This window comes from Rhodamnia argentea, chromosome 7 (assembly GCF_020921035.1).
Source record: "Rhodamnia argentea isolate NSW1041297 chromosome 7, ASM2092103v1, whole genome shotgun sequence".
Lineage (NCBI taxonomy): Eukaryota > Viridiplantae > Streptophyta > Magnoliopsida > Myrtales > Myrtaceae > Rhodamnia > Rhodamnia argentea.
In genome coordinates this window covers 28,158,100-28,170,951 of record NC_063156.1, presented here as the reverse complement: position 1 = coordinate 28,170,951, position 12,852 = coordinate 28,158,100, and the positions used below count along the sequence as shown (strand labels likewise).

At 44.3% G+C, this 12,852-nt stretch overlaps 2 protein-coding genes across 2 annotated transcripts; both read left to right on the top strand.

The window, feature by feature from the left end:
- Positions 1 to 316: 316 nt before the first annotated feature.
- LOC115749704 (probable LRR receptor-like serine/threonine-protein kinase At1g67720) lies at positions 317 to 8,207 on the top strand. Its single transcript, XM_030686637.2, has 16 exons — positions 317 to 747; positions 878 to 969; positions 1,718 to 2,249; positions 2,443 to 2,948; positions 3,151 to 3,283; positions 3,395 to 3,466; positions 3,580 to 3,648; positions 3,720 to 3,791; positions 4,022 to 4,090; positions 4,970 to 5,118; positions 5,218 to 5,459; positions 5,910 to 6,036; positions 6,111 to 6,179; positions 6,265 to 6,451; positions 7,315 to 7,450; positions 7,587 to 8,207. The coding sequence occupies exons 2-16, from the start codon at positions 891 to 893 to the stop codon at positions 7,917 to 7,919; spliced, it is 2,775 nt and encodes a 924-aa protein (XP_030542497.1). The 5' UTR covers positions 317 to 747; positions 878 to 890; the 3' UTR covers positions 7,920 to 8,207.
- Positions 8,208 to 8,923: 716 nt separating this feature from the next.
- On the top strand, positions 8,924 to 11,693 carry LOC115749772 (pentatricopeptide repeat-containing protein At3g09650, chloroplastic). Its single transcript, XM_030686743.2, is given in 2 exon segments — positions 8,924 to 9,342; positions 9,345 to 11,693. Coding segments are annotated over 2 exon segments (2,283 nt in total). The 5' UTR covers positions 8,924 to 9,243; the 3' UTR covers positions 11,529 to 11,693.
- The last annotated feature ends 1,159 nt before the right edge of the window (positions 11,694 to 12,852 follow it).

Here is a 12,852-nt window from a genome sequence, read left to right as displayed (position 1 = left end):
ATTACCCACCTCTCGTTTAGAGCATTGGCTAAATCCCCTGATTACCACCATGCCATCCTGAGACGATTGTTACCAACATGTTATCAAAGTCACATGTTGCTATCATTAGAGCAGGCACGGATAATTAAGCCCTGTCGCTGCAATAATGACGCCATAGGCGATGGGGGAATGTTGCTGGCGCGTGAGGCCACGCGATTCTTGATGCGAATGCGCCACGCCCATGCCATGTGCCAAGACCGGAACCTCCAGATGGTGACCGTGGGTCCCCCCCCCCACATCCCTCCTCCTTTAAAGCTTTAAATAGGGGCCGAATCTCGTCATGTTCCTAAGATTTTCTTCTAGCTCCAGCGAGTCGTCGCCGGAGTCCCAGCTTCTACACTGTCCAGTCCACTTTTGTATTGGCGACACACGACGCCCTCACCACCACGGCTCTGTGTCCATCTCTAACAAAACGAAGCTCGAGCTCAGCGCCACGCCACCCGCACAAGTGTGAAACCGATGATAGAACGGATTTGAAGCCGTTCTTACAGCTTTTGATGATTGCGATTTGTGGCCCGTTCTCTCTGTAAATGGCAAGAAGCTGAGTTGCTTCTTCTTCTTCTTCATCGTCTTCTTCTCTCGCTAGGTTCTTTTTGGGAACTATCTGCTGGAACTGCAGCTTCCACCATTACCAAATTTCTTCTCTCTCTCTCTCTCTCCTGTAAAGCGTCTCCTTTTCTTCGCCCTTTGAAATAAAGAGAAAAAGGGGTTCGTTCCATTGGCTCTCTCTTTCTCTCTCCGTGTTGTTTTTAATCGAACGTTGCTGACACACGGACTAGCTTTTCTCAGTTTCTTTCTTTTGGGCAATCTTTCCTCTCTCTCTCTCTGGGACTCGCAGAGAAGACGCAGTTATGGGAAGGGGACTCTTCCTGTTCTTACTCATCTTCTACACTCCACTTCTCATGGAGTCCTCCACTGCTCAGATGCCAGGTTCTCTCTCCACCCCTGTTAAATCTCTTGATTGCCTTTACTTTGGTGAAGCAAAAGTATCTTGAAAATTAAGACCTGCCTTCGTTTATTATAGCAATTTGTAATTTTTGTAGGACTTAGTTATATGAGTTTTGAGCAGTTCTCCGGATGATGATTCTTACCCTTAGTTTTCGTTCTTTAAAGGCTCATTCTTTTGTTTGCTTATTTCAGTTGTTAGAATTACCCGTTACTGTTTGCTTCAACGTGCTAATTAATTATGTGGTTGCTCTGTTGAGGTTGGGCATTTCTCTACGCATCTGTATATGCAATCTTGTGAATGCTTGTCATTTCTGTGTTTAATTTCGAAGTGGTTCTTCTATCCTCTGCTTGTACCGAAGAAACTGACTGTGTAGCTAATCACTCCTGCTAAAAGGAAAATGTGTGGTCCTCCTGTCTCGTTGAAAATCCTATCTAGCATCTATGTGAAAGTTCATAACACAAATTGTTATAGACAGATGAAGGCATTCTTTTATTTTGATGTTTCGAGTGAGTGAATTGAAGAATTCACACCTTCTTCACTGTATATCAAGATATCAAGATTGCTACCTGATTTCGATTTTCTGGTAATTTGTATAGCGTGTGATTGATGCTTTTCTAATTTGTGAAGGTTCCTATCGACATCAAAAGCTTCATAACCTTTTTCCTACCTCTGTTGATTTCATAATTTGTGCTGGGTTGGCCGACTGATATGCATGATTTCATTGGGCAGGTTCTGTTAGTTTGGATTGTGGAGGATCTCAGAGTTTCACCGATGAGATTGGGCTGGAATGGACTCCGGATGACCAATTCACCTTTGGAGAAATAACTAACGTTTCTCTCGCCAATGAGACGAGGACTCAATATACGACATTGAGATACTTCCCAGCCGATAACAGAAAGTACTGTTACACTTTAAATGTGACCACTAGGACAAGATACTTAATAAGAGCGACATTCTTGTATGGGAACTTTGACAGCGATAACGTGTACCCAAGCTTCGAGATCTCCCTGGGACCTACTTATTGGTCCACGATTGCCATTTCTGATGCCAGTACTATAGAAGTGAGAGAGCTCATATTTCTGGCCTCAGATCCTACCATCGATGTGTGCCTATCTAATGCTACTACAGGCAAGCCATTCATATCTACCCTTGAGCTCCGTCAGTTCAATGGTTCGATGTACTACACTGACTATGAAAACCAGTTTTATCTCGGTACCTCTGCCCGGATTAATTTTGGTGCAGAAAGTGAAGAGCCAGTCAGGTATATCTAGAACATTGTGTATGTATTTGTTCCAGCTTTTATTGCTCGGCTGTTTGACTAGTTTCTGACCATGGCTTTTGCAATTTAAGAAGAAGTGGAAAACATGTGTATTTTATGATTCCTGGGTGAAAAGAGTCTATACTACAAATGAGTTGGTCATCCTTATTGCTCACATGCAGTTCTTCTTTATTAGGTATCCAGATGATCCATTCGATAGAATATGGGAGTCTGACTCTGTAAAGAAAGCAAACTACCTTGTCGACGTGGCTGCTGGCACAAAAAAGGTGTCAACCCAATTGCCAATTGATGTTAACCATGATGAGAAGCCACCTCGAAAAGTTATGCAGACTGCTGTAGTCGGAACAAATGGATTACTAACTTACCGCTTGAACTTGGACGGATTTCTCGGTTGTGGCTGGGCATATTCCTACTTTGCAGAGATCGAAGATTTGGCTCCCAATGACACGAGAAAATTCAAGCTGATCCTCCCAGGCTCACCTGATATCAGCAAAGCTGTTGTCAATATAATTGAAAATGCTCAAGGCAAGTATCGCCTGTATGAGCCAGGATTTGTGAACATAACCCTCCCATTTGTACTGTCCTTTAAGTTCGCGCGGACAATAGATTCTTCGAAGGGTCCACTATTGAATGCCATGGAAATAAACAAGTATGTGAAGAAAATCGATGGTTCTCCAGATGGTAAGTCCCTTGATCAATTTCCACTGAGTTTGTAGTTTGTAAGATTGCTGCTAATGTGATGATCATGTTGTGATTTATCACTTGGTGTGAGCTTGTAGAGCCCTGTTTCTGGCACATCTATTTTATTAGGCTGGATCTGCCCTTTGTGAGCATGATATATGAAGTTTATTTGTTTAGCTTACGGTTTTTCCATGAACTGCAGGAGGAGTTATTGCTAGCATAATTTCACCCTATACCTCAGCAGCTTGGGCACAGGAAGGTGGAGACCCGTGCCTGCCAGTTCCATGGACATGGGTGCGCTGCAGCTCAGATTCGCCTCCACTGATAACTGCAGTGTATATGTCTACTTCTTGTGAAGTGCTTTTGTGATCACATTTCTTATTCTAGGAGCATGTCAACGCCGTATGGATGATCAAGCTTTGAAGTTATAAATTGTATTTCTGCAGCACATTATCTAGTAAGAATTTGACCGGAAACATTCCTTCAGACATTGCAAAATTGAGCGGATTGGTTGAGCTGTAAGTTTATGTAGAAGTTCCTTTTCCACTTGATAGTAGTTTATTTCTTTCCAATGTCTATGCTCGAACTTTTCATGTCTTATTTTGAAGTATGCCTTGGCTTTTTTCTGAAGGTGGCTTGACGGGAATTCACTCACTGGTTCAATACCTGATCTTTCTTCATGCATGAACCTGGAGATCATGTAAGCTCCATGGATTGTCCTCTTTGAATGGACTTGGAAAATTTAATGCTGATGAATTTCTTTTGTGATAGTCATCTTGAGAACAATCACTTGACTGGTGAGCTGCCTTCCTCTCTCGCAACTCTGCCAAACTTGAAGGAACTGTAAGTGTTCATAAACTTACATGAGGATTTCTCATTTACCACGGCGACGATTCAAGTAACTAGCACATTGTGTTTATGAATTTCACATGTGGATCTGACTGATATATGTGATTATCGGGCCTTGAATGAAGTGTTGATGCAATTGTTGATTAATGAACAATTTTCGGTGGTAGCTTTTATTCCGTACCTGAGTAAAAACCTTACCCACATGCTAAATTTGATGGTTGTAGGTATGTCCAGAATAACATGTTATCAGGCACGGTGCCATCTGGTCTTCTCAACAAAAAGTTGAATCTGAAGTGGGTACAACTTCTGATTAAGTTTTACTGCGATGCTGAATGCTCCTGAAACAATGCACACATTACACTTTATCTCATCACATTTAGTTTAAATTCTGTGTATGTTGGTCTAATCGCGAAGGGCCAGCTAAAGCAAGGGAAACTTTTTATTTGTGTTGGCATGATGGGGTAGATGAGTTAAAAGTATGGCTGTTGGCCAGACCTCCCAACACACCTTTACTTTGTCATAAAAATTATCCAGTATTTACTGTTGGCCTTATTTATTTGACTGAAAGGTTTCTCAGATGTGGATTCCAGACATTTTGGAGCTCGGATCCTTATCTAGCCGAAAACTGAAGTATTCTGTGTCATTCTGTAACATTGTGTTAGGGGTTCGCCTTTTGATCTGTAGAGATCCTTCATCTGTCACCTTCTTGCGTTTTGTGCTAATTGGATTAACTTTTGATCGGCTGATTATAGCAAATGGCTTGTTCTGTTGTTAAGTTTTTCGTGGTGCCGTGCCTTCTAATAGCTTCAATCTACGGTTGTAGCTGCCACAATCTTTTGCAGAACAATTCAATTATAATTAGATAATTTATACTTCTCTCATAGTGAAACAATGTGAGATCCATATTTTAGGAGTTTGATTTTCATTTCTGAAATTTTAGGTGCAGTAGCCCCAGATATGGGATCACAGCATTACAGATAGCTTCTGCTACCAAATTGTGTCACTACTTTTTCACTTTTTTCTGAACCATTTCTTTTAATCCCTATATATAGCTATATCTGGACTTGGTTCATCTTTTTTTCAAACTGAGTTTTTATTTTTCCATACTTTTTGCTGCTCCTGTATTGTTGTCCAATTATTTACCAGTAGCATCTTAACACCGCCGTTCACAGCTATACCGGGAATATGAATCTTCATGAGGGAGGGAACAGAGGAAGCCAGACTAAGATTATCATTGGTTCATCAGTCGGAGCTGCTGTTCTCCTGGTAGCTACAATTGCCTCGTGTCTGTTCATACAGAGAGGCAAGAACACTAAGCATGGTATGAGTTTGGAGCAATCAAGGGAATGATGTATCCATCTTGTTGTGTTGGCATCTCTATCGCGTGATGTTCTTATTTTTTTCGTGTAATCTTTGCTAGATGACAACGTGCAAATACTGCCGACGCAGCGGCTAGTTTCTTCCTCGAGTAATGCTCCTACAGAAGCTGCTTATTGCTTTATGCTGTCAGAAATTGAAGATGCCACAAGAAAATTTGAGAAGAAAATTGGTTCTGGAGGATTCGGAGTTGTCTATTATGGAAAACTGACAGATGGAAGAGAAATTGCAGTCAAGGTTCTGACTAATGATTCCTATCAAGGAAAGCGAGAGTTCTCAAATGAGGTAACTGTACCAAATTTTGAACACTATGGGTAGGGATGCTTAGCCTCTCTAGTCTCTGTTGGGATCTGCTAAATGAACTTATCACAAGTTAATATGGTTTTCTGTACTTACAAGGAGTAAGCACATGCTACTGCTGAGATCTTCTTGACTAAACTCAAATCACTAGGGAAGTGAATAATGAAATAATAAGCTATAACAGAAGTCCCTTGCGTGCTTAGTGGGGACTCAGTATAATTACTTTTTCATGTCCTTAAGTTTTAGTTGATGCAAAGTAAGTCTTCAGTGTTGATGTTTCTGTAGCATTCGTCTGTGAATTACTATCTGGATATCATCCAACCCATTGTCACTTAGATTGATATTCATGAAACTAGTATTCTGCACTGACAAAGACTAGCGTCATTAGCATCAGTTTTCAGCTAAATAGCATAACTAATGCTGTATGCGATCTAGGTGACTCTTCTTTCAAGAATACATCACAGGAATTTGGTACAATTCCTTGGATATTGCCAAGAAGACGGGAGAAACATGCTAATTTACGAGTTCATGCATAATGGAACTCTTAAAGAGCACCTTTATGGTAAGATCATACTCTTCGTTATGCTGTGTGCCTGTGATCATACATCTATATTAATTCACATATCTATCTCTAAGGTCCATTGACTCATGAGTGGAGTTTTAATTGGATCAAACGTCTTGAGATTGCTGAAGATGCTGCAAGAGGTCGGTAGTCCTCCATAAACTGGTTTAATTAGCTGTAGAAGTCATTTTAGCTACCGAAGTTGGTAATGTCATTCATCGTTTTCAGGGATTGAGTACCTTCATACTGGATGTGTTCCAGCCATCATACATAGAGATTTGAAAAGTAGCAACATTCTTCTGGACAACAACTTGAAAGCAAAAGTTTCAGACTTTGGTCTCTCAAAATCTCAAGCTGACGGAGCATCCCACGTCTCGAGTGTGGTTCGAGGAACTGTTGGGTATCTGGACCCCGAGTAAGGCATATTTTTGGTCACACCTTCTATTTCTTAACGGGTATTTAGTTATTATGAATTTGAAGCTAGTTAATAGGGTGTCATTATGTCTCGATGCAATTTTATTTCTGAAATGGGGATTCATCAACTCGGGCATGTTTTGAAAAATCTATTAGGCAAGTTCTGCACTTATTCATGAATGCATCTCAGCCTTCACAGTTTTCCTTCTGAAAAAGCCTTTCTGCTTCTTCTGACTTTCCAAGATTCGTTACCATTACCGTGGTTGTAAGATCCATCAAGATGCATATTCCGTGAAACTCCGTTCTTTGTGTTAGCTCTCGGCTACATATGTGAGGATGTGTTTGTGTCTCACCTTATAATTCTTCTTGGCTCAATGCTCAATGCCCATTAGAAAATGATGTTAATTGGCAAATTGCAATTTCGACTTATCTGTCACCACTCACCAATGCCACTTCCCAAAGCCCAGATGCCTTTGATTCATACTCACTTTTGAAGTTACTGTGCCATTGAAGGAAACCTTATTCGGTTAGTGTTGATTCCTCCAGAGGGAAAATGGTAGCAAACTAACTGATGCAATCACATACCAATTAGCTGCTTTGGCTGTTAGAATAAAGCACTGTGTAATTTTTAAATGCCATTGATGCTCCCCGTCGTATGTAGGCTGAACTTTGGCCTAAGACTAAGACGTGAAAATATACAATATGGGAGGTAAATGGGGGGTCTAGAAAATTTTGAATTCAGCATCTCCCGCTCTAATATTATGTGAAGCTTAAGCTATTACACAATGACGTGATTTAATATTTAAATACTTTAACTATAGGGTATCCGTGGTTCACTTTCTTATATTTGAGGTAATTTGACAGGTATTACATCTCCCAGCAATTGACGGACAGGAGCGACGTCTATAGTTTTGGCGTCATTCTTCTTGAATTGATATCGGGTCGGGAAGCGATATCTAATGAAAGCTTTGGCGCGAACTGTCGCAACATAGTCCAATGGGTAAGTCCAGTGCAGTAAGTGCGACAAAGCCTGTTCATTGATAGTTTTGCAAATTCTTCAAAACCTTTATCCTACCGAAGCGAAGTCCGGCACGCGTACTGTATGCTCCTTCACATGTTGCACTCTCTTGTCATAGGCGAGACTACACATAGAGAGCGGGGACATCCAAGGCATCATCGATCCGAACCTACGCGATGACTACGACATCCAGTCGATATGGAAGATAGCGGAGAAGGCTCTGATGTGCGTCCAGGCTAACGGGCACATGAGGCCATCGATGTCGGAGGTCCTCAAGGAGATCCAGGACGCGCTGCTGATCGAGAGAGAAGCCCTGGCGACGCGGGAGGGCCTCTCGGACCTGTCGAGGAACTCGTTCCACTCGTCCGTTAACATGGATGCCTTTGACGTTCCCGGGACCGAGAACTACGTATCGATCGATGAGTCTATCGCGCTGCCGACCGCTCGATAGAGCTTTTCACTTCCTTTTTTTTCCACTAATCATCCCTCGTGATACTTCCTGTTTATTCTTGGGTGCGGCTGGAGATTGTTGTCCTTCTTGTCTGGGATGAAGAAGTGGATTTGGTGTTCATGATAAGAATTGCCTGCCTAGTCGATCCCTCCCATGAATGTGGTGGCCCAGCTGATACAATTGGTTATGATGTCAGGATTAGGGTTAGCCCTGATCATCTAAGTGGTAATTGTGTTCATCACTCCTAAGGCCAAGGCCAAGGTTCGAGTAATCATATTTGTGCACTCTCTCCCGATTCCAAAGCTAAAAGCAAAACCCTAGTGGAATAACTTATTCTGAATAAGGTAAAATTAGGGTTTTAGGACTTTTTGAGTAACCTAAGATATCAATTTTGAAAATTATGCACTCCATATTTTTGTCCAAGTCATGCTTCCTCTCCTCCAAATTTTTCTCCCCTGCCTAAAGTGGAGGCTCCATCTTCAATCCGAACCATATCAAATGGCGATAATGCAATCATAGTTCTAATGAGGTCGATTTTACGAGAGGCATTGAATCCTATTAAGATTTTTAATACATCTAGAGGGCCCTAACTTTAAAAGATGCGGGGGGACGAATTTATGGAACTTGACAATTGAAAGAGACCGGTTTAGATGAGTAAATTGACTAGGTGAACACCCAAGTGGAGTTCATAAAGTTCGATGTATGAATATTTCAAATGCTCGATCTTTCAATTGCAATATCTTCGTTCCGAAGTTATGGCGTCCAACTTTTTATTTTGTCAGCCTTAGCTGCTACAATTATGAGATTTCTTAAGGCGCACATGTAATTATTGAAGAAAAATCAGTGCCTGAAAGGTTTGAAAAGAAAGAACTTATGTCCACGCCAATTAACAGAGATTCCTTAACAAAATCCCCATGACAATAATTAATGAGTTTATCAGTAACTTTTGAAAATGCGAAATGAATCCAGTGACCGGTCCTGGATAGACCAACCAACGAGGTGACGAGAACGAGGGGACAGAATATGCTCGACGTTGTCCATCCCTCTTCCACTCGAGCAATTCTATCCTACACTTGGAGTAGCCGTGTTAGTCCATCTCAACCATTGGATGATGCTGGTCGGAAAGGGGGCCCACATAATCTAACGATATAAATTGGAAGGGCTCACGTGTTTACCGTACAGCGCGCAAGTAAGAACTCTGTCTCTCTCTGTCATTATCCTCTCCACCTTCTTCGTCCCTCCATCTTCACTACTCTCAGAGGAGCAGAAGAGAAGGAGAAGAGTTCAGACACTCTTCAAGGATTCCTCCGTCGATGGACCAGTGATGAACCCTCTATCACTTCCCACTTCCTCCTCTTCACCGACCCCCACTCCGTTTCCACTTTCCCGCTCACTTTCTCTCCACCGCGTCTCTCCGCCGCCTCCCCCTCCAACACGACCTCCCCCACCACCGCCCAACCCAAGTGGCCATCTTGCGCCCACGGCACAGTCGACACGCGAGACCTCTCTCTCTCCTCCCCGGCCGCCACCACTCTCGCTCCTCCGAAACCGTACTCTCAAGACGCCAAGCTCCTGACCCTCCTTCGCCAGAGGAAGACGGAGGCAGCCTGGGTTGCGTACACGCAGTCCGCCCACCTCCCCAATCCCACCTGCCTCAGCCGCCTGGTGTCGCAGCTGTCCTACCAGAAGACCCTCGAGGGACTCACGCGCGCCCAGTCCATCCTCACGCGCCTCCGCGATGAGCGCCAGCTCCGCCGCCTCGACGCCAACTCCCTCGGCCTCCTCGCCGTGGCCGCCGCGAAGGCGGGCCAGACCCTCTACGCCTCCTCCGTTGTCAAGTCCATGCTCCGCTCCGGCTACCTCCCCCACGTTAAGGCCTGGAGCGCCGTCGTCAGCCGCCTCTCCGCGTCCGGCGACGACGGCCCAGCGGAGGCGCTCAGGCTCTTCGAGGCCGTGACGCGGCGGCTTCGTAAAGTCGCCGACCCTGCTGTGGTGGCTGACTCGAGGCCCGACACGGCCGCGTTCAATGCGGCGCTCAACGCGTGCGCCAACTTGGGCGACACAGGGAAATTCTCGCAACTGTTCGATGAAATGCCCGAGTTCGGAGCTGAGCCTGATGCGTTGACTTATAACGTGATGATTAAGTTGTGTGCTAGAGTAGATAGGAAGGACTTGCTTGTGTGTGTGTTGGAGATGATTCTTTTGAAGGGAATTCCATTGTGCATGACTACGTTGAATTCACTCGTCGCTGCCTATGTTGGTTTTGGCGACTTGGATACTGCAGGGAAGATAGTGCAGGCTATGAGAGAAGGAAGGAGAGATCTTTGCAAGATTCTGAGGGATGCCAATATGGAAGATTTGAGTGATGAGGAGGAAGATGAAGATGAATATGAACAAGTATTGAAGACAATAGATTTGGTTAGAGATGATGGTGAAATCGTTGTGTTTGCGAAGTTGCTTCCAAATTCAATCCAACCGAATTCAGGCGACCCTCCATTGTTGCCGAATTCATACGCTCCCAATTCCAGAATATACACTACCCTAATGAAGGGATATATGAGGACGGGACGTGTGAAGGACACAGTCCGGATGCTAGAGGCAATGCAGCATGAGGAAGACAGCTCTAGGCATCCAGACCACATCTCATACACTACTGTCATTTCTGCGCAAGTGAAGGCCGGGTCGATGGATCAAGCACGTCGGGTGCTTGCTGAGATGAAAAGAATTGGTGTTCCTGCAAATAGGATCACCTACAACATAATCTTGAAGGGCTACTGCCAGCAACTGCAGATGGACAAGGCCAAGGAGTTGATCAAAGAAATGGCCAGCGACGCGGAGGTACGGCCTGATGTGGTATCATACAATACCTTGATCGACGGATGTATACTAATTGATGACAGCACGGGGGCGCTCAAATTCTTCAACGAGATGCGAGCGAGAGGGATTGCCCCAACCAAGATCAGTTACACTACATTGATGAAAGCATTTGCCTCATCTGGGCAACCGAAGCTGGCGCACAAGGTGTTCGACGAGATGATCCAAGATCCAAGAGTGAAACCCGATGCAGCAGCTTGGAACATGCTGGTGGAAGGGTATTGCAAACTTGGGTTGGTTGAAGAAGCGAAGAAGGTTGTTCAGAGGATGAAAGAGAACGGGGCATACCCCGATGTCGCCACTTACGGTAGTCTTGCCAGTGGCATTGCCTTGGCCAGGAAACCCGGAGAGGCCCTTTTGCTCTGGAATGAGATAAAGGAAAGGTGTCGAGCGAGTAAAAAATGCGAGAAACCTGATACTTCGCCGTCTCTCCCGCCGTTGAAACCGGATGAGGGCCTTTTGGATGCCCTCGCCGACATATGCGTGAGGGCCGCTTTCTTCAGGAAGGCCTTGGAGATCGTGGCGTGCATGGAAGAGAATGGGATCTCACCTAACAAGACCAAGTACAAGAGGATTTATGTGGAGATGCATTCGAGAATGTTCACCAGCAAGCACGCTTCTCAGGCCAGGCAAGCCAGGAGGGTGGAGCGGAAGAGAGCGGCCGAGGCGTTCAAGTTCTGGGTGGGCCTGCCGAACTCGTATTACGCGAGCGAGTGGCATTTTGGATCCGATTAAAGGCGAATTAAAGATATTTACCGGGGAAGATAGTCGATGGTAGTCTGAACTGAAGTGTATAGTTGGTTAGTGTAAACACAGAGTGACATTGGAAATTGTATGCATATCGTTGTAATTTCCTGTACAATGAAAAGCTCAAACAACAAAATTGCAGTGTGATTGATAGCTGAACACGCCATGAACCGTTGGCTGGTGTGGTGGTCTCCAATTCCATCAGCAAATTACAGGATGAGCTCTGCGGTTCTTGGTTTCGTATTAGGTCGATCGATTGCTTACTGGTGAACAACAAGTTTCACCTCCAGAAGATGCGGTTGGACACTCTTTCGGCCGTGACGCCAAATCTGGTCGACTCTGTCTGATTAAGTGCGAGATTGATATTATCGGCCTATTTGTTCATTTATGGATTTAAAATTTATTTTCTTTCTAAAAAAGGCAAGAAAGCAGAGATTTTGGCCATATTTCATTGACTGCGAGGGCCCGCCTCGCCCTCGCCGGGTGAGGCGACGCTGGGCGAGCGAGTCCTGGTCGTGTCTCTGCTCGAGCTTTGTTGTCTTCTCGGGGAGGCACCTCCCAATCCCATTTCCTCAGGAACTCATGTTCCAAAACCCCAGGATACTGACTCATCAAAGAGACCCCCAATTCGTTGGGAATCTTGAGCTGAGGACAAAATGCTTAGTGATCTTTCAGTGTCGTGCAAGCTAGCATCGAGCAAGAACCGATTCTTCGCGAGGAAATCAGGCGACTGCGACGGAGAAAGACCGTACCTTTGGAGGTGATCCGCGAGGGAGACCTGCTTGAAATCGGGGTTTGGGCTCCAGGAGTCGCCGATTTTGCGAGATCTGGGCTGGCGAGGCGAGCCTCGCCCTCGCCAGCCTGCAGGGATGAGCTCTTCTTGAGCCAGCCGTCGCATCTGGCCTCGAAGGAGGAAGAAAAGGAGGGAAAAAAGAAAAGAAAAAAAGACAAGTAAAAATTAAATATTATTAAAAGCTTATGTCGTCGGACATCAGGTCTCTACGTTAGTGCCGGTTGGCTAAATTTGGCCGGATAGACTAAATTAGCACAATTGAAAAATGTTTATGATTAAATCGGTAAAAAAAAAAAATTATGACTGAATTGACACAATTATAATAAGTTCAGAACTTTTTTGGTAATTTTCCCAACAAATGTGTGTGAGACTGCTATAACTCAGTAGATGAAAATCGAATGAAGACTAACCCAGTTTATACTGGTGCGAGATCATTATTTACCACGAGTAATATTAGATAGATTTAAGCACGCGTGCAAAGTTGAACAACATGTGCAAAAAAAAAAAAGTTATTCTATC